The following is a 19,728-nucleotide window of genomic DNA, read 5'->3' as shown; positions in this document are numbered from 1 at the left end:
GCACGTGGCTCGGTTGACACCCTGCACCTCCCTCCATCTGCTGCAGGTCGGCTGGATGATGTGGAACTGGCTGGTGTCCGCTCTGGCCACGGGTGCGGCCGTGGTCCTGTACGACGGCTCCCCGCTGCTGCCCACGGCCAACGTGCTCTGGGACCTGGTCGACAGGGTCGGGTAGGTGTCGCGCTGGGGCTGCTCACTGTCCCTCGTCTGCGCCCGACGGCCAGGAGGAGAGCCCGGCCTGTTGTGAGCGCCCCCCCAGTGCTGGCCAGCCTCTCCACGGGGCTCCGGAGCCCTCCCAACAGCTCCAGAGCGCCTTCTGCCTCCGCTCCCCTGCCTCCCGGCCCGTCTGGGTCAGTGACGGGAATGCTACGGAGCAGAGGCAGAAGCCAGTGGAAAGCGGTGTCCCTGCCCCTGCTGGAACCTGCTGCTTGACCCTGCGGCCGGGGGTGGTGGTGGGAGGCCTTACTGCCTGGGATGCAGGGCGGGGAGGTGCCCGCTGTCCAGCCTCTGCCGAGACCCCAGCAGAACCCCGCTCCCTTAGGGAGGCAGCCTGCCAGGCGAGGCTGCCTTGGGGGAGGACACAGAACACGACACAGGGCTCTCCCCAGAAAACACCGCGGTCCTTTCCACGTGCTGACCTGTCTCAGTGCCGCCGGCAGGGGGTGGGGTGGGGTGGAGGCTGCAGCTGTAGGTGCTCGAGAACTTCGTGTTGTGAAAGCGTTAGTGCATTCGAGGAGCTGGACGGGTCAAGCTTCCCAGGGATGGCGCCGCCGCCCCCAGGACCCTCAGCTACCCCACCTTGCCCGCAGAGGAAGCATGTGGGTTTCGAATCCCAGGGCTGTGGTGTCATGGCCTCCTTTGGTCCCCCAAGAGGGAGCAGCCCTTCCCAGGGCACCGGGGGCCCATGTGGAAGCTGCCCTTTGGAGCCTGCACGCTGTTCAGGAGCCCGTGCTGCCTGCTGGGCTCCGGGAGCTGCAGGGCCCAGGCTCGCCCCCAGCCACGTGTCGAGTGTCGGTCCAACCCAGAAGAGTGATGCGCGCTCACCAGCAGTGGGCCACTCGCCTCGGGAAGGACCCTCGGGGTTTCTGGTGATTTCTGTCCTTCCTGTGTCCTCAGCATCACCATCCTTGGGACCAGCGCCAAGTGGCTGGCTGTTCTCGAAGAGAGGAACATGAGGCCCGGTGAGTGTGCCCCGCAGCGCCGGGCCCCCACCACAGGCCGGGGAAGCCACATCCCCTGCACGCACCACCGCCCAAAGGCAGGCCCGCCTGGCGGTGCCCGTGGGGTTCATGTTTCTGACCCTTTGCCCTAGTGGACACCCACAGCCTGCAGACGCTGCGCACCATCCTGTCCACGGGCTCCCCGCTGAAGGCCCAGAGCTACGACTACGTGTACCGGTGCGTGAAGAGCAGCGTCCTCCTGGGCTCCATCTCAGGTACGGCTGCGTGGGCGCCAGGGAGGGCCCTGCAGGGCTCGGTGCAGCGAGGGCAGGACCCGGCTGTCTCCGTGAACGTGTGTGCCCTCCGGCCGCACAGTGCCTGTGGGTGGGTCGGGTGGGTGAGGCGCCCATTTCCTGCGAACCCGGGTCTTGACTTTCTGTGTGGCCACAGGAGGTGGCCGGCTTTCCTGTCCTCTGGCAGGGCCTTCGGTCACAAACACTCCCTGGGATGTGGGAGGCGAGGCCTGTGCCGTGTCTAAATCCCCTCCCCCTCTCTCCTGGAGTTTTAGGGCTTGCCTGAAAGAGCTGGAGGGGGGGGCTGTCCTTAGGGGCACGCACCTACTTGCTCAGGAACAAAAGCAGCAGCAGTCTGTCTGTGTTCTGAGCTCTGAGCCTCCTCCTGCCCTTGTCACAGGCGGCACCGACATCGTGTCCTGCTTCATGGGCCAGAACCCTTCCCTGCCTGTGCACAGGGGTGAGATCCAGGCCCGCAACCTGGCCATGGCCGTGGAGGCATGGAACGAGGAAGGTATGCCCCGCCGTGTCTCTGCCTGCAACTGGGTGTGCGTGGCGGATCAGAGGACCTGGATGCGTGCCTTTGCTCCGTTCCTGTGCCCCTGTTGTGTGCAGACTGATGTCCCTGGTCGCCCTGCCCCACTCCCTGCGGCCTGCCCCCTAAGGAGGGGGCATTGGGCTGGAGCGGAGACAGAGAGCTGGGTGCTCAGGAGTGGCGGGTGGGCAGGTGTCCCCCGGGCGTCCGAGCCTCGAGATGCTGCCAAGGCAGCCCCACCGAGGCAGCCCCATGGCCTCGCCGGCCTGCCGCCCTGACCGAGGACCCCTGCTGCTCTCTCTGCTGGCTCAGGACAAGCTTCGGTGTCATAGTCAGTTGCGGCTGGTGGCTGTAAATGAGCAAAGCCTGTTTGTGTCCCTGGGGCCAAACAGGGCCTGGCGTGTGGCGTGTGCACCGTACACGTTCAGGGACGTGTCCTCTTCCTGCCACTGCTGCCCTAACCCTCACCTGTGGCACAAATGGGGAGGGAGGTGATGCGGGCCCTCCTGGCCGGAGGAAGAGGGAGCGGCCACTGTAGGGCCACGCCCGGTGGCTGTGGTGTGTTTGCAGCTGACCTTTGAACCCCTCCCAAACCAGGAAAGGCCGTGTGGGGAGAGAGCGGTGAGCTGGTGTGCACCAAGCCGTTCCCCTGTCAGCCCACGCACTTCTGGAACGACGAGGGCGGTGGCAAGTACAGGAAGGCCTACTTCTCCAGGTTCCCGGGTGTGTGGGGGCGCGGGCCGGCCAGGGGGGTGGGGGTGGGGGGCCATCTGCGGCCAGTTCCGACCCCCCGTTGAAGTCTGGAGAGGCCCCTCACAGCTCATCCTGCCCGTGGGGTGACCGTGATCTCGGGGCACCTTGTCACTTTAGCTTGAGACCATCATAGGGAGCCGTGATCCGGGCTTAGTTTCATCTTAACCAGAGCCCCTGGGCCCATGGGGGGACCAGACACCCATGTGCCTGTGGGGGGCTGGAGGGCTGCTCTTAGGCTCAGGGCTGCATCTGCCTGTGAGAGCCAGGGGTCTGGCCCGGGACTCTGCCTTTCTGCCGCTTGGCCCGTCACCCGGTTCCTTCGGAGACGTCGGGGGCGGAGCGTTTTGTGGTGGGACGGGGTGGCTCCCAGCCAGGCCCTTCCCTCTCACCTCTTGGGCAGGAGACTCCGATTTGGAGCTCTGACCCGCCCCCGCCGCTCCTCCCGTGAGCGAGCCCGTGCCCGGAGTGGCTCTCACTGAGTGCTTGCTCTCGCTCTGTCTGACAGGGCGATGGGTTTTCGTACACCGCATGCTCGGCACCAGAATACGGCCGGTGACCGGCGCAGTCGAGTGCCGGGGTCCCTCCCATTTCCTCTCAGCCCTTCGCGTTCGCGCACCCCAGCCCCCAGGTGTGACTGGCCGCCCCAGGTGTGACTGGCCGCCCCAGCCTGCCTGCTGCACGGAGGCCCCGCCTCCGGTCCTGCCAGTGCGGGGCTGTCCAGACCGGCCAAGGCACAGTGAGAAGTACATGTGCATTCACGGAGGGGCTCCTGTTTTAGAGAGAGAGGCCACAGGGATCGGGGCCCTGCTTGGGCTCTGTCTTCATCTTCCGTGACCCTGCTCTTCAGAAACCGTCACTTTCGTTAGGCACGCAGGGCTCACGTGTTAAGTTCTCTTAGGGTTGATTTCAGAAAAAGTCTTCCTTTTCGTTGGAGCTCTGATAGGCCTTTTTGGAGAAAACAAATACTTTGTGGTTTTTCTTTCCACTTTTGCCTTGGCTGCCAGGAAGCTCGGCGCTGAATCACTGCCCTGCTGCTGCGGTCCTCTCGCCCCTGTGCAGGGTTCCGGTCCGCTAAGCAGTCCCCTCGTGGGGGCGGCTCGAAGCGTGGTTTCCTCAGATACTTTCTGGGGGTGGGTGGGAGATAGGAGCAGACGTGGAGAGGGAAAGGCAGGCCAGCGGATGGCGTTGTGGGCAGGGTGAGGACAGGGTGACCCCAGGGTGGACTGGCTGCCGCCCTGGCAGAGCCCGCGGAGCCTGGCTCGTGGTGACTCGCAGCCATGGCTGGGTTCGCGTGGCTGGCCCGGGGCACTGCCTGTGCGGGGTGGGGTGGGGCGGGGTGGGGGTCTGGCTGCTGTGATTCCTCCTCGGTGGTTCCTGCGTGCCGCATGGCTTCCCCTGTAGGGTGGGGGACAAATCCGAGGCGGGGCTGGCCCTGTGGGTGTGCCAGCTGTGCTGAGTCCAGGACAAGGGCCACGTGGGGGCGGCTCAGGATGGCTTCGTGTCAGCGTTCCTGGGATTCTCCCCTCCCCCCCTGCCCTCCGTGTCCCCCGGGGTTTTCCCTGCTCCCCAGCCCTCTGTCCCCAGGGTGGTGCCGTGGGTCCAGCCTTCACTCCGGGGCCTGCAGTTGCCTCGCTTGGCCCTGCTTCTGGCTGTGCTGGTCCCAGTTCGGCCCAGCCCCTCCAGACCACCTTCTCCCCACAGTGTGCACTCAGAGGGCCCTCCCCCAAAGCCCCACTGGCCCCCAGACCCCACCTCCCATCTGCACGGTGGGGTCCGGCCAGGCCCCGTGAGTCCCTGTGGCGCTGCTGGGGCCTGAAGGAGGCGCGTTTCTGCAGCAGGCGCACGCCGAGCCTGTGCACGGAGGCCCCCGCTGGCCGGGGTGCTCCTCGCGGGCGGGGCTGTCTGGCCCACTTCTGCCCCGGTGCGCGCCCTGCCCCATACCAAGCGGGCCCCCCTCGGCTGTGTGTGCTGGTGGCCCTCGCCGTGCCGAACTGATGAGTGTCCTGTTGCTGTTGTGTCTGCCATGGGCGTCTGCCTGGCTGGCTGCCAGGACCCCATCTCCCGGGGTGACCAAGCGCTTTGTCCCTGCAGGTGTCTGGACGCACGGTGACTATTGCCGGATCAACCCCAAAACTGGGGGCATCGTCATGCTGGGCCGGAGGTGAGGGGTGTGGTCCGCTTCGCTTCCCTGGACCCCCTTCCAGAGGCCCTGGGGGGTGTGGGGGCACTTCCTGCGTCAGTTCCCCAAGGCCTGGTTCAGGTTTCTTGTGCCCCGAACTGGGCCGGGGGCATGAGGGGGATCTGTGCCAAAAGCACAGCCAGTGACCGTCCCCAGGGGCAACAGCTCTTCCGGGACGGAGTGGGGGTTTGTGGGTTTGGGGGGCCCGCAGCACAGCTGGGAGGGAGGGACCCACGTACAGGTGGGGTGCACAGGGAGGTGACAGGTACGTGCACGTGAAGGGCTCTGCCTCAGCCTCTGGCCTCGAGTTCATAGAGAGAGGGGTGGCTGGTTGGGCTCAGGAGTGGGGGCGTGAGCCTTCTGTGATGGGTGCTGGTGCTGCCGTGTGGACAGGGGCTGATGCCACCCCAGGGCCCCCTCTGCAACACGCCTTGCTCGGGCGCCGCCCCGTGTTCATGACCTCGTCTGTGTTTGCAGCGACGGCACACTCAACCCCAACGGAGTGCGGTTCGGCAGCTCGGAGATCTACAACATCGGTACGCGGCCCCCTCCTCCCAGTTATCCTCAGGCCACCCGGGAAGGGAGGGTCTCTGGGGGAGGCCAGGCCTCCTTTCCAAAGACGTCCGCTTTGGCAGAACGTGGCCCACGCCCCTCTGCCAGTCAGACATTCGTGAGCACGTCCTTGTTGGGACACGCCTTGTCCACAAGGAGCTCATGACGCCCGGGAGGGGCTTCTGAAGGTCATGTGGCCCGTCCCTGTCCCTGTCTCTTTTCATGCTCTTGGTGAGCCCTGGGAGGTGGGTCCACTACGTCCACTCTTTATGAGAGAAGAAACGGAGGCACAGCAAGGTGGTACCGTCGCTGGAGGTCACACAGCAGGACACTGAGTGCAGCAGAGGCCCGTGGGCCTCGCGGCTGCACGGCGCACTGACCCCGTGGCCTTCAAAGTGCCCAGCTCAGGCCGCCAGTCAGCTGCAGCCCTGGAGTCTTTCCAGCCTTCGCTCCTCCCACCAGCCCTGCCCGGGGTTCACGCTTCCTTTGCGTGTTTAAATGAACTTGCGCAGGAAGGGCCGCACGCTGCCCCCTGCGGAACACCCAGCTCAAGCCGAAGCTCTCTGTCTCCCCGGTGGGGTGACCTTCCACCTGTCCCCTCCCTCCGACGCTCTTCCCGGGAGGGCGGGAGGGCAGACGGGCCTCCCCTCCATTCCTCTGGGTCGGACGGGCCGAGGCTGGACGGCTGGAGCGTGTCCTCCCCTTGCCTCCGCAGTGGAAGCCTTCGAGGAGGTGGCCGACAGCCTCTGCGTCCCCCAGCACAGCAGGGACGGGGAGGAGAGGGTGGTCCTCTTCCTGAAGATGGCCTCCGGGCACAGCTTCCGGCCCGACCTGGTGAAGCGCATCCAGCACGCCATCCGCGTCGGCCTGTCCACCCGGCACGTGCCCAGTCTCATCCTGGAGACCAAAGGCATCCCGGTAAGGCCCCGACGGGCCCCCTCCCCCGGCCCCTCACCTCAGGCTCCCTCTTGCTTCGTGTGCGTTGTGTCCCTGTTGCCTGGCAACAAGTTCCATTTTTCTTGCCGTCCCTTTTTTAAAACCTGTGCTAAATTGCATTATAAAGCACTTCCTGCTGCTGCTGGGAGGTGAACGGGCGGCCCCTATGAGGTTGTGATGTGCCCTCAAAGTCGTCGATGAGAAGGCCGATCTAACTCTCTACGAGCCGCTGGGCGCAGTGGGTGGCTCCTGCCTCTTCACTGCAGGTTCTGCTGCGGGAACATTTGTGCCTACGCAGGGGCCTTGTGGGCCGTGCGCCCTTGGTGGCTTCGCTTGGGTTCCAGGGTAGGGGAGGGCCAGGGGGACCGCAGCTTGCTTACAGTGACCTGCCAGCTGAGAGAAGGAAGTGCCCCGTGTGCGTGTGCACACATGTGTACACACATGTACACGCATGCACACAGCACTACACACACAGATGAGCCAGGCTGTCCCTCCAGCCTGCGGAGTGGCTACTCACTGGGGCCAGCAGGTGGCACCGGGCCTCGAGCTGCCCACGTGAGATGCAATTCCAGGCAGGCCTGACTCCAGACCTGGCTCTTGGCAAACACTGAGGGACACGCTGCCCTTGACCCTGAAGCTTCTAGAGCCACTGAGATAGTTCTGTCTGCCTTGAAGCTTAGCAGCATCTTCCAAACCATGTCTCAGTTTCGGGGGGCCCTGGGGGCGTGCTCCCCTGGCCACATGTTTGCGGCTGGTTGCTGCTTTTTAGACGGTGCCCACACATTCCTGTCTCCTGTGGTCACGACTCGTGGTGACTCTGTGGAGATGCTGGCTCTCGGGAGAGGAGCTCTGGAGTCCGTAGCCCTTCCCGTCTCTCCCTACGGGGTCCAGGCTTCCTCGAGTGAGGGGCCTTTGCCTGCGGCGGGCACCATTGGGGGACTGGACTTCAGTTTTATGCGCTCGGCTTCCCTGGGCCGTGAGCAAACCCGGTCCTCTGCTGGCAGCTTGGTTACTCCCGAGACCTTGTCTGCTGGTGAGAATGCGGGGTGACTTCCGAGGGAGATGTACCGTGGGCTGTGTCTCCGTCCTCAGCTCGCCGTGGTCCGCTCGCCGGGGCCCGCTCAGCTCCGAGCTGCCCTTTCTCCAGTGCTGTCTGCTGGACCTGGAAGTCAGGCTGCAGGTGTTTTCAGACCCCCGTGGTCTGAGATACTGGAGCACGTGGGAGGGGATTCGCTCTGGGTGTTGCTGAGCTGGGGGGGGTCTGGCCCAGCCACAGGGACTTGCACTTGGTCACAGCTGAGGGGGACAGGCTCTGGGTCCCTGAAGCACAGCCAGGCTGATACAACTGTCCTTGTCCTGGGCCATAGTTTAGTCCCCCCCCCCGACTTGCTCTCTTGGGAGCTGCTGCCTCTCCCTAGCCCCCTCCCCGGAGGAAACAATACCAGTATTTCCCTGAAACATTGTTGTGTGTGTTTTGTCCACTGATGGAAGACATCAGTTGTTAGCTCCCATGAGCTGTTCTCGGAGCTTCTGGGCGGAGCTTAGACACAGAAAGCACCTGAGATGCTTGTGCCCGGGCGGCGGGCTGAGGACGCCACAGTGATGGGCAGCCCCTTGGAAGCCAGCGCTCAGATCCTTAATTAGTTCACATTTCGACTAAATTTTTCAAATGAATGAGTTTTAATTACACCACAGGTTAAAAATATGCATGTTGCTGGTGAGGAGGGACCAGGGTTCCAGTGGCTTTATTAAAGGGCTGTTTTTCTAGAAGCTTCCTGGTCCCTAAATACACCAATGCCGTTGGGATCACAGACAAAGCCCCAGTGTGATGAGAGAAAGTCACACGCCCGCCCACTCAGACAAACGCTTCTGAGAACATGTCGCAAGGGTTCGGTGGGGATCTTGGAGGAAGCTGGGTTTCCGGTTGCTGGTCGGTGACAAAGTCATGACTAGTCTTTATCGTACAAAAGTCTAGCAAGGTAAATGCAAATATCGAAATCAGGACAAAACACACTGTGAGACGTGCCTGAGAGCTGTGCTCCCTCCCTTCCAGCCCTGAGTGAGGTGCCCTCACCCCCATTTTGCATTTGAGAGAGGAGTTCAGGGTAGGAACTCCCCCCAGGCCCCAGCAGAGGTGGCAGAAGTTCCCCTCCTCGCCTTGGGGGCAGGCTGTCTGCGCCCTCACTGGGGGCTGCAGGTTGGCTGGGGGCTGGGACCCGGGAGCCAGGAGCCAAGGTTGGCCTGTCCGCCCACACCCACCTGGGCCCAGAGCAGGGATGCATCCCCCCACCCCCCAGGTTCACACGTTTCTGTGTCTTCTCTCCCCGCCCCGCCAGTACACTCTCAACGGCAAGAAGGTGGAGGTGGCCGTGAAGCAGGTCATCGCGGGGAAGGCTGTGGAGCACCGCGGGGCTTTCTCAAACCCCGAGACCCTGGATCTGTACCGGCACCTCCCCGAGCTGCAGGGCTTCTGATGCGCCTCCCCGCCCTGGGAGTCAGTCAGCGCCTCGGTGCCGGTGTGCACGGGAAGGTCCTGAGACGCCCCGGCGCTCTCCAGGCTGTGGTCCTTGTGGGGGTGCCGGGGCTGCCCCACGCAGCACACCATCCTGACCTGGAGGCCGACAGGGCACGAGTGTGTGTGTGTGGCAGTGTGTGTGAGCGTGTCCTTGCACACGTGCTCTGGCACGCACACACAGGAGGGGCTGGCAGCTGCCTGTGTGTGCGGCTGCGGCAGACGCCTGGCGTCTGGCGACAGCACAGCCCAAGGGGCCATCTTGCCCTCGGTGCCCCCTCTGCGGGCCCACTGTGCGCCTTTAAGGTGCAGATCGGCTCCTCCCTTTACTCTGGTCTCTGGCCGTTGTCCCTCAGGGCCTGTCCATCCTCCCTTGCTCATCACTTGTCACGAGGGTGTGGCCCAGTGTGACTGCCCTCCCTCCCTGCCCACCCCCCCAACCCCCCGCCCGTGCTCTGTGTGGTGATGGGGCACGTGCCGTTCCTGGTGGAGCCGCATGTCCGCCCAGCTGAACGGTGGGTGCTGCCCGAGAACAGCCGGTGCCCTCGGGAGAGTGAGTGGGTCCTCCTGCTGTCACAGGGGCCCCTCGCTTCGTGGACTTTGGTTAGAAACCTCTCCCGTGAGTCGTCTGGTGTGTGGGTGTTTGGAGAACTGGATGTCCCCCCTGTGGGCGGTGCTGCTCTTGGGGACGCTGGCAGCCTCCCCACCCCCCCACCCCCCGCCGGTGGCGGTCGCCATGGATCCTCGGAGGCAGCTTCTCCGCGACAGGGCTCTGCACCTGGGAAAGGTGTTACAGTCACATCATGGGTTTGACAGCCAGTTGGTTTGTATATTCTCTTCAGTTCAGCATATTCCTGTAATCCTAATGTTTGTCTTTGTATTTTTTTAAATGGAGCACAATGAAATCCTTTTTTGAATCCCTTTTTTTCTGATTATAAAAATATATGGGGCCTGGGCCGCTGTGTCTCAGTAGATTGAGCACCATATTGCAAACCAAAGGGTCACTAGTTCGATTCCCAGTCAGGGTACATGCCTGGGTTGTGGACCAGGTCCCCAATAGGGGGCGCTCCAGAGGCAACCACACATTGATGTTTTTCTCTCTCTCCCTCCCTTCTCCTCTCTAAAAATAAATAAATAAAATCTTTTAAAAATAACATATGGGGAAAATTGCCACCAGGAATTTAATGCCATAAACAAAAATGTGTGTGTGTGTGCGCGCGCGCATGTGCATACCACACATGCAGCATGCTGGCATGCATTCTCTGGAGGGGCACCTGGCTCCACAGGCAGGAAGCTGGCTGTGCTGATGGGCCAGCTGGGTGCCATACTCTGGGGGAGATGGTTGGTCCAAAAGGGTGGGGCATTTCCTGGGTCCCTGGTGACCATGTGACTCAAGAGTGCTTCTCAGTGGAAAGCCACATCCCAGAGGGCAATAATGTCTTCACCTGGGCTCCCTTGTGGATGGTTTCTGGGCAACAGCACTTACCTTGTCATTGCCAGAGTCACATGTCCCTTGGGTTGTGTCTGGCTACACATCACAGAATCCAGGCTCAGCCCAGTAGGGTTGATTTTTCTCATGTCCCAGGAAGCTGAAGGCCAACCGTTGTCCCGGGGCTGCGGCTACCGTGCCCAGCCTCTTCTGTCTCCTACCTCTGCTGTCCCGAGTGTTCCAGGCAGAAGGGCTGGGTGGGAGGACAAAGCCCGCCCCCCCCTCTGTTGTCCCTTTTTTATTAGCAAAACAACAGCTTTTCTGGGAACCTCATCCAGTGCCCTCTGCTTCTGCATCATGGCCAGAGTGGGCCACAGAGCACCCCTAGCTGCAAGGGAGTCTGGCAGTCAGGGTATTTTAAGATAGTACTTACTCCCCTTTTGTATTAGTCTCCTGCTGCTGCTATAACGAAACACCACAGATGTAGTGGTCTAGACCCACACAAATTGTTAACAGTCCTGGAGAGTAGAAGCTGCCCACAGGGGTCTCACTGGGCTAAAGCCACAGGGCCAACAGGGCTGTGTGCCTTCCAGAGGTTCTGGGGGAATCGGCTCCTCGCCTTTTCCAGCCACCTAAGTCCTGGCTGCTGGCCCCTTCCTCCATCCCATGGTGTCTGACCCTCCCTCCTTGACCACGTACTAGGACCCCGTGATGACACTGGCCCAGGCGAAGAACTGTCTCCCAGTTTCACCATCTACAGACCAGCGAGTTTAGTCTTGTCTGCAGCCGGAACCCCCACTCCCCTGCTTCATGACCGGACATTTTCACAGGTTCTGGGTGTTGGGACGTGGACATCCGGGAGGCACCAGAGTGGTCGTCGGGGAGGTATGAGCCCTGAGCAGGAACAACCCTGCTGGTGACTGTCCCCTAGGGCAGTCATCTTCCCCATGGGACCAACTGGCCTGCCAGTCCTCTCCTGGGGCTCGGGCCAGAACTGGACCCTCTCACATCGACTGAGGAGTTGTTAATGCTCACTTGCTGTGCCCTTTAGTTCTGGCAAGATGTCCAGGCCGGCCACACCCACACGTCCTTATTAGTAGGCCGTGCTGGCAGCTTTATTAATGACAGGCAGGTGGTTGGGAACCACCGCCTCCCTCATGCCTTGGCCTCGTACCACACTTAGAAAACCCGCCACCTGCCTGGCCAGCTGCCTTTTCCTCTTCGAGGTGGCCTCTTCACGGTGGCCCCACCACGCTTGACTCCAGCAGCTTCAGGAAGCTGCGGGTCTGCCGTGCAGCCTGGTGGGGGCTCCCTAACTCCATGGTCCCTCTCATCCCCTCCTGCCCTGCTGGCCCCACACTGTTCCTCCTCAGTGCCTGCCGTCCCACCTCTAGGAACGTCCGTCCTCCAGGCCACCGGGCTCCTTCCCGCTGTACCAGACCCACCCCCATCTTCTGGCTGGGCGGACTCTTCTAAGGAGCCCTGGAGCACCAGGTGGGGTGACTGAGCCTGGTCCCCACCGCCTTCCTTTCATGCCGTGCCCCTCTGTGCTGGTTTTGGCTCCTTCACTGTCCTTGTGGGCACCTGTCAGCTGGTCCCCTCCATGCCTTTGGCCCCCTGCAGGCCCCCAGATTTGCTTGTTCATCTGGACCCTGAGCACCCCAAACCACGTTTCAGGAAAGGTGTCTCCTTGGCCTCCTAATCCACCTGGGACAAACGAGACCCTTCCCTCGGGGCTTCAAGTGCCTTGGGTGAGGGTCTCGTGGGGAACAAGGTCCTTGACTCTCGGCCCAGCCCGCAGAGGACTGTGGAACACAGAGATATGGGTGTGGTCCTTGGGGTGCAAGCTAAGCTGCCGTCACAAGGACCCCCAAATCTGGCTCGATCGAGAGTTTTTCTCCTGTAACAGCCCCGCAGTGGGTCGGCCAGGGTGGCTGGGTGGCTTTGCTTTGCAAGGTCACCTGAGGGCCCAGGCTTCTTCCATATGCTGGTGGTGCTGTGGGGGGGCGGTCTGGCCCACGTGACAGAGCCAGCTCACGACCGTCACCTCACCGGAACCGACCTTCTTCCTGGGAGGTGCTCTCAAAATAATGGAAAGAATCCTTTTTTTTGGATGAACCTCATTTTGTGGTCTTTTATTGGGGGGGGTAGTTCTTGAATGTCTAGATTTTTTAAAAAATCACATTTCGGTGAAACACACCAACTGCCATGTATGGTTTCCCAGTCACTCCGAAGGCGCTGCAGCCCCCGTCACGTGCTTCCGCTCTAATTAGATTTGGAGGGGCATCCATTCGTGCGTCACGAAACTTTAAAAGACAGGGTTCAGGGAATGGCACGCCCCATCGCCCCTGCGTGGTTGAATTGTGGGTTTTAAAAAGAACGCTATTTCTACTCTGAAGACCAGGGTGTTCCCGGAAGGGTTCCTCTGTGCAGTCTTCACGGGGTTGGGGGTGGGGTGGGGAGGGGGGTCGAGGTTGGCGGAGGTTTTTCTCTGTCTCAGAACGGATGTTTCTGTGGCTTTCCTTCTCTTTCTTTCTCCCCCCCCCCCCTGCTTCCAAAATAACCCAACTTGGCTGTGATCTCTCTCCACCGATGGGACCGTCAGGGTCTTGCCAAAGCCCGTGTCATGTAATTGCTTTCATGCTCACACCCGGCACGTTCGTGTTGATGGCTGCAACGCAGATGTGACAATTCTATTAGGCCTGAGTTCTTGCATGGTTGACCCTGCAAATTGAATCCGGGAAGGTCAGCCCTTCTGCCTGGCTGCTAGATTTCGTGGTTGCCGTCTGGGGAGGGGGCCCAGGAGGTGGGGGCTGAGGTGTCGGGCCCTGGGCGGGGACAGCCGCTCCGACCCGCGCCAGCGCCACTCTGTGTCCCGCACTCTCCCTCGGCTCCCCAGATGGAAGGCGCGGCCCTTGATGGATGGGCTTCTGCCCGCGCGGCATCATTAGCCACTCTGTCAAGGTGACAAGGTCATTTTTAATATCCGCTCTTCAGAGCAGAGGTTTATTTTTAGGTTGCGAGTCAGCCAGCCTTCCCAGAGAGAGAGAGGGAGGGAGAGGGTGCTTCGAAGAGCTTTGGGCCACGGCTCTGGACCCTGGAGGCCCCGGGCAGCTGTCAACAACTCCCAGGCCCACGAGGGCGCTGTCTGAGGTGCAGGACATGTTCTCTGGCTCGCCCCACGTGGTGGTTCCTGGAACGTGTGCACAACGTGCAGAACACTGAGCTGTGGTGTGCACGTGGAGAATGCAGAGCCCTTTTGTGTCCTGGGGGGGCACACGGAATGGGGTCGCAGCTGTGGGAGGAGTTTCATGGCTCCCCAGCAAGGGGAACAGAGCTACCCTGTGACCCGGCCATTCCACCCTGAGGAGGGGACCCCAGAGAATCCAAGGCACAGACTCAGGCAGGCGTTCGCACCCCCCCCTTCACAGCGGCACTGTTCACAACGGCCAAAAGGGGTCATCAGGGTGGTCACTTAGTAAGTGATACAATGTCTGGTCACTGGGGTGGACACCTCAGATTAATTCAGGGTCGGACGTCCGCTGTAATTGAAAAATAAAAAATAATTTTTTAAAAAAGCACCTGAAATATTTTTTCTATCAAGTGTTTCAAGGACCTAATTATGAACTTCATTATAATTGTTCATTAGTTATATTTTGCTCAATTACTTTAACAAGTTGCCAAATGGAACACAAAGCCGGCAATTAGCGTTATGTAATTGTAATGAGACACTCAAATCGGCCTGCGTATTTTTCCCTCAGAGGGAGCCAGCCGAAGGCCCCCTCCGAGCCCTGGGTGGTGGGGTGGCCTCTTCTTCTGTACAAAGATCCTGGTCAGAAATGCGGACACGTGTGAGGATGGGGCTGAGAATGTCTAGATGACGACGATCGTGAGTCACAGGATGTGTGGCGGCCCTGGTCTGGGCTGGCTTTCATGCTGTAACTCACTGAATGTCCTGGCCAGTCCCCGATGTGAGGGCTGTCACTTCCCACGCTTTGCAGAGGAAGACATCGAGGGTCCGGGCGACGTGCCCAAGGTCACACAGCCCGGAGGTGCTGGAGCTGGGCCCTGGTCCATGCCCTTGACCGCAGTTCTCGGTTGGGTGTTGATTACTGAGTCTCAGGGAAATGTGCGTTTTGAAACATGCAATGGCCCGCTTCATCCAACAGGACACTGTCGGCGAGAGAAAAGATAACACTGAATTTTGGCCACTTCATTGTTCGTATCAGAATGTATTTCAGAGGTAGGCGTGTGAGCACAAATTTCTAAAATTTGCCCTGGCTGATGTGGCTCAGTGGATTGAGCACCGGCCTGTGACCCAAAGAGTCGTCGGTTTGATTCCCAGTCAGGGCACAGGCCTGGGTTGTGGGCCAGGTCCTCAGAAGGGGGCATGCAAGGGGCAACCACACATTGATGTTTCTCTCCCTCTCTCCCTTCCTTCCCCTCTGTCTAAACACAAATCACTGGCTGTTCTTGACCACTCCCAGCTGTGGCTGGTGGGGAGGGGGGAACAGACAGGCTGACCCGACAGGCGATGGCCCCACTCGGGCACTGTGATCTGTGAACATGTTTGGACAGTATCCCATTACCTAAAACCTGTTGAAGTTACAGAGGCTGGCTTGACTCTGAGACAGAAAAGGAGGGCCTTTATTAATGCGACTGGAAAGTCTGAGGATGGATTTCAGGCATGGCTGGGTCCAGGACCTCACACCAGGTCCCCAGGGCTTGTTCTCAGTTGTGGTCCGCAGAGGACAATCTGGGTCCCCTCCATAGAAGGGGAGGGACATGGCTGCCCTCAAGCATGCCCAGCCCCTGAGCCTTGGGGCAGAGGTGGGGCACAGGTTCAGGAGGCCCACCCCTTAGCCAGATTGTCCTATCTCCTGTTTTGGGACACAGCATCCACATCCCTGCAGCGGGCACACGGCAGGCGGGTCCCACTCTGTTTCTCCTTCTCTCCCTCCGTCCCTGTCTCTCCCTCTCAGCTGCTCCCTGTGCTCAGCTCTCCCAACCTCACCTGTCTGGACTCCATGCCGTCAGCAGGAGCCCCTCCAGGTTGGGGGTGGATTCGAGTTGACTGCTTGGTGTGCACGGGACACAGAGCTCATTCTTAGTGGTGATAAAAGGCGACAGGAACCTCCTCTGGGCCAGACCCAGAGACCTGGTCGGAATCACAGTGGCCGCTGTGGTGCTGGCCGCCGCCACCAGGACAGGCGTGACCAAGGAGCCAGGGTTCCTCTGCAGCCTCAGTCCCCTCCTGGTCCCACCTCAGAGTCTGGAAAGCTAGGGTGCCCTGCCTCTGGGACAGACACGTCATAAGGACCAGTGTCCCTCTCAAAGAGGCCAGAGTCACCGGAGGCACACCATAGGTGGTCACACCTGTAGTGAGCATAGTACCTGGTCGGCCGGGTCACCTGGATGGCTGCGAAGGTGAGTCCGGCTGCTTCGAGCTGAAAGGAGCTGCTTGAAATGACACCTGGGAAGCTCCAAGTTGTTGGCAGCTATAAATGAGGAGTGTGAGGGTGTCCACACAGAGGCGCATGCCTACCACTGCAGGCCCCTGACGCCCCGGGACACGGGGCACCGCTTCTCTGCCCCTGCTTCCACAGGCCGGTAGCTCCCAGCTTGAAGTCTGGGTGGCCACGCTCTTGTTGGAAGCAGGGCGAGGCCTCCGTTAAGCACTGGACTCTGGAGCTGGGTTCGAATCCAGACCCCACCATTTATCGTGTGTGCAGCCGCGGGCAACCTGTGTGCCTCAGTTTGTTCATCAGCAAAATGAGGGTAATCGTCGTGCCTCCCCCAGGAGGGCTGGGGGGTTAAATGACAGAGCATCCGTGAAGCGTGACCAAGAGGTAACTGAGCAGAGTGCTACGTTTTAGCCGTCACTCAGTCTTTTAAAGGATCCAGTTGGCATGTACCGCGTGAGGTTCCTTGTGAAGACTCAGCTGGCGGGGGCTCCCCCACAGGTCGCAGGGGGCTCCCTCCTTTCCTCTGCTGCCCGAGCGGGTTTCTGTTTTGAGCTCCGCTGCCCTATGGTTTCCTGAAATCTCATTCACCTGGGGTCACGCCTGCCGGTTCCCCGGGCCGCTTCTCATACGTGCAGTCTGCGCACCTAGAAGTGGAGTGCATGCCCTCCCATTTGCCACAGTCCGCACCACTCCCTAGTGCCCTGCACCTGCCCTGGGTCACTCAGTTACTTTACCCAGCCTGCTCCCCTTGGACCTTCGAGTTCAGGACCCCCAAACCAGAGAGTGGGAGTTTCTAGAAGACAGAGAGAATGAACCCTTACAGGCTTCTTTATGGAAGTTGCAGCCTCCCTGAGACAATGAGATGACAGGATCTGTCATCTGTTGGGGGGGACAAAGTGACAACAAATGCTACCCAGGCACAAATGGATGGAGGCAAGGCCTCTCACAGGGCCCAAATACAGGACACAGAGTTGGTCCATGGGGCGAAGACAGTCAGGGCAGCTGCCACGCTCTGCCACCCTCTGGTTTGTCCCCGTCACTGACATCAGTAGAGGTGCCGCTCACCAGGATGTTCCTTGGCACTTGAGCAAGGATGGGTCTTCTGGGCTCGCTGGAGACAGACCTGTGGGTGTGCGGGTTGCCATGGTAACCCTCTGACACAGTGACGCCCTGAGTTCGGTCCCCTCCTCCGCCTCAGGGCAGCTGTGCTATCTCACCTCATTGGACTGAGTGGCCACCACCCTGTCCTCATTGCTGCCACTCACTGAATAAGCTTTAGAGCCCCCTCCAGGGACAGAAACGGACATATCACATCCAAGTCCCTCGTTAGGGCCTCCAGATGGATGACTCCCGCTGGATCAAGGGTCGCGTTCTCTCGGCCTTGGTCTAACGCCTTCGTGTGCTCCTCCGGCTTCCATCGACATTTATCGACGAAACCTCACGATTCTGTGGTGGTGAGCTCTGTCTCCCTGGGCCACAGTGTGCGCCTGAGCCACAGAGGAGTCCTGGATTCCAGCGGCAGCGGATCTTAGGGGGGTGAGGGTCTCCCTGTGACGCACCTGCCCCGTGAGTTCACCACTCAGTTTCGGGAAGAGGACCACTTGTCCCCTTAGAAGAGAGCAGCTGCCGCCTTCGGCCCTGGAGGCTCCGAGAGCGACCGGGCGGTGGGAGGTTCTCTGCTCCTCTGGGCCCCACCCGGCATCCTGTTCCAGGTTTCAGTGTCCTGTTCTTACCCCTGGGTGTCTGGCCACCATGCAGAAAAAACCCGGTGAGGCTGTGCGTCCGGCCGATGTGATTCGAGAGCCGCACGGTCCAATCGTGTGTTTGGTGGTGGCAGCCTTCACCCCGTGGCTGCGGTCAGTGAAGAAGACTTCATCCCTGGAGACGGGGAGTGTGAGTAGGGACAGCTCAGTGCCAAGAATCCCCAGCTCATAGGCACTGGTTAGTTTCACTGAGGGCTGAGGGGGCTCTGGGGGCCCAGAGCAGCTGAGAGGAAGAGGACGGTGAAGGGGGCTACAGGCCCAGACGGCACCCGCCCTTGTCACCAGGGCTGACCTCTCTGAGGGGGCCCGGTGACTTCAGGAACACACTGTTGGCCAGAGTGGGGACCTGCGTCTGAAGGCGAGGTAGCAGTGGGCCCGTGTAGACGTCTGCTTTTGTTCTCTGGAGACGACCCACTGGCTGGGGACACTGGCAGGCCACTTCACCTCTCTGAGTCTCAGACTTCATCTGACAAACCGGGGTGCTAGTGAGCTCATCCAAACTCTCAGGGCTGTGGGGGTGGTGGGAAGTGGTCCTAGGTAGGAAAGTGGACACCTTCATTCACGCGTGTGGTGCTGTCTGGAAGCGCACTGCCGCTGTATTGATAAGAAATGATCTTGGCTCACAGGTACCAGGAAACCTCACTCTTGTGGCTTAATTAGGACTTACTTTCCTTGTATATCAACAGTTCTCAAGGCGGTTATTTGTGGGGGATGCTCAAGTTGCTCAGGGATCAGAGGGCCAGACATCTCTGAGACTCTTTGGCCTTCTCCTCATGGCCACAAGATGACTGCTGCAGCTCCAGACATCACGGCTACCTTTAAAGCAGGAAGAAGGGCAAGGGCCTGGCCAACCACCTCTGTTCCTGCTCCTGGTGGACAGAGGCCATCCTGCACTCTGTCTTGCCCTCTTCCCTCCCATCTCACTGGACAGAAGCAGGTCCAGAGGAGAGTCTGGGATGAAGAGCAAGCAGCTTTCCGACCTCCACAGAGTAAGGAGGCCTGGGAGAGAGAGGCGGGGATGGGAGTTGTGGTAGAGAGCCGATGGTGTCTGGAATAGCTGGCAGGCACCACACGGCAGCAACCGGAACCACTCCACCACGGAGGGGAAGCGACCACGGAAGGATCTGGTTTCCACCCCGGTGGGCTGTTCACGGGGCTGCAGCGGAACCGCTCGCATTTAAATTCGGAGGTGGAATTATTTTCCATGCTTGCCATTATGCAAATGGCTGTCTTGCTATAGCTCAGGGTTTTCATTTTTCTATGAATTATTCCTTTCTCACTGTTTCCCCCCTCTTGGCAGGCGTGAAACAAGCACTGACTGATCAGAGGAGTTTTCCAATCGTTCAGTCAACGGGATGTTTACTGAGCGTCTTCCAGGTGCAGGGAGCTGCCCCGGGCTCTGGCCCAGGACGCAGGGGACCGGGACGTGCCCTCTGTGGTCTGGGAGCTCGTGCCCCGGCAGAGCAGAGAAGCAACAAACACATCAATGTCTCCGTGCATGAGAATGACCTGTGGTCGGAAGGGAGTAAAACACAGTGGGTGAATGGACTTAGGCGGGGTGGTCCCGGCAAGAGTCTCAGAAGAGGGGCTTTTTCAGGAGAAACTCGAAGGTGGGAAGAGGCCAGCCACGCCGTGGTCTGGGGGACAGATACTCCCGGAAGAGGGAATGAGAGCATGTGCCGAGGCTCCTGGTGGGACCGAGCTTGGATGGCCAGGAAGAGGGAGGAAGGGAGCTTCCGGGGACCCGGTAGGGGGGGCAGGTGGAGGCACTCCGGGCTTGGGAGAGGCGCTTCGGCTCAAGTTCTGCCTGTTGGGCGTGGGCTTGCCAGATGGGGCTCCTTGGCTAGATAGACATGGGCCATCAACCCCTGGCCTGGGGCCCAGCCCCCGGGCCTCAGCTTTTGGGGTCCATATTACCTCATTGGCATGACCTTGTTTGTTTCCTTACTCACCACCTGCTTCCCCCACTTGAATACCGACCCCATGGGAACACGACCCTTATCTGTCTGGCCCACGGCTGTGTCTCTAGCCCCGAGCTGGGAGTGGCACACAGCAGATGCCGAAAAGTACCGGACCGCTGTGTCGCAGTTTTCTGTCGTTGCGTAATCAATGACTTAAAATCACAGCAGCTTGTAACANCTGCAGCGGAAC

General features: G+C 60.4%; 1 protein-coding gene across 1 annotated transcript in view; it reads left to right on the top strand.

The window, feature by feature from the left end:
• AACS (acetoacetyl-CoA synthetase) overlaps window positions 1-9,347 on the top strand; it is a 28,075-nt gene extending 18,728 nt beyond the window's left edge. Inside the window, exons 10-18 of the mRNA XM_037051874.1 lie at window positions 47-171; window positions 1,117-1,181; window positions 1,313-1,435; window positions 1,854-1,967; window positions 2,586-2,711; window positions 4,833-4,902; window positions 5,398-5,456; window positions 6,188-6,390; window positions 8,745-9,347. Of these exons, the coding sequence (XP_036907769.1) occupies window positions 47-171; window positions 1,117-1,181; window positions 1,313-1,435; window positions 1,854-1,967; window positions 2,586-2,711; window positions 4,833-4,902; window positions 5,398-5,456; window positions 6,188-6,390; window positions 8,745-8,882 (1,023 nt within the window). The 3' untranslated portion in view covers window positions 8,883-9,347. The remainder of the gene's footprint in view (window positions 1-46; window positions 172-1,116; window positions 1,182-1,312; window positions 1,436-1,853; window positions 1,968-2,585; window positions 2,712-4,832; window positions 4,903-5,397; window positions 5,457-6,187; window positions 6,391-8,744) is intronic.
• The last annotated feature ends 10,381 nt before the right edge of the window (window positions 9,348-19,728 follow it).

This window comes from Sturnira hondurensis, unplaced genomic scaffold, assembly GCF_014824575.4.
Source record: "Sturnira hondurensis isolate 20B ecotype Veracruz unplaced genomic scaffold, ASM1482457v3 Scaffold0007406, whole genome shotgun sequence".
NCBI classification, from domain to species: Eukaryota; Metazoa; Chordata; class Mammalia; order Chiroptera; family Phyllostomidae; genus Sturnira; species Sturnira hondurensis.
The sequence above is the reverse complement of the archived record's forward strand: the minus strand, read 5'-3'. Positions and strand labels throughout refer to the sequence as shown.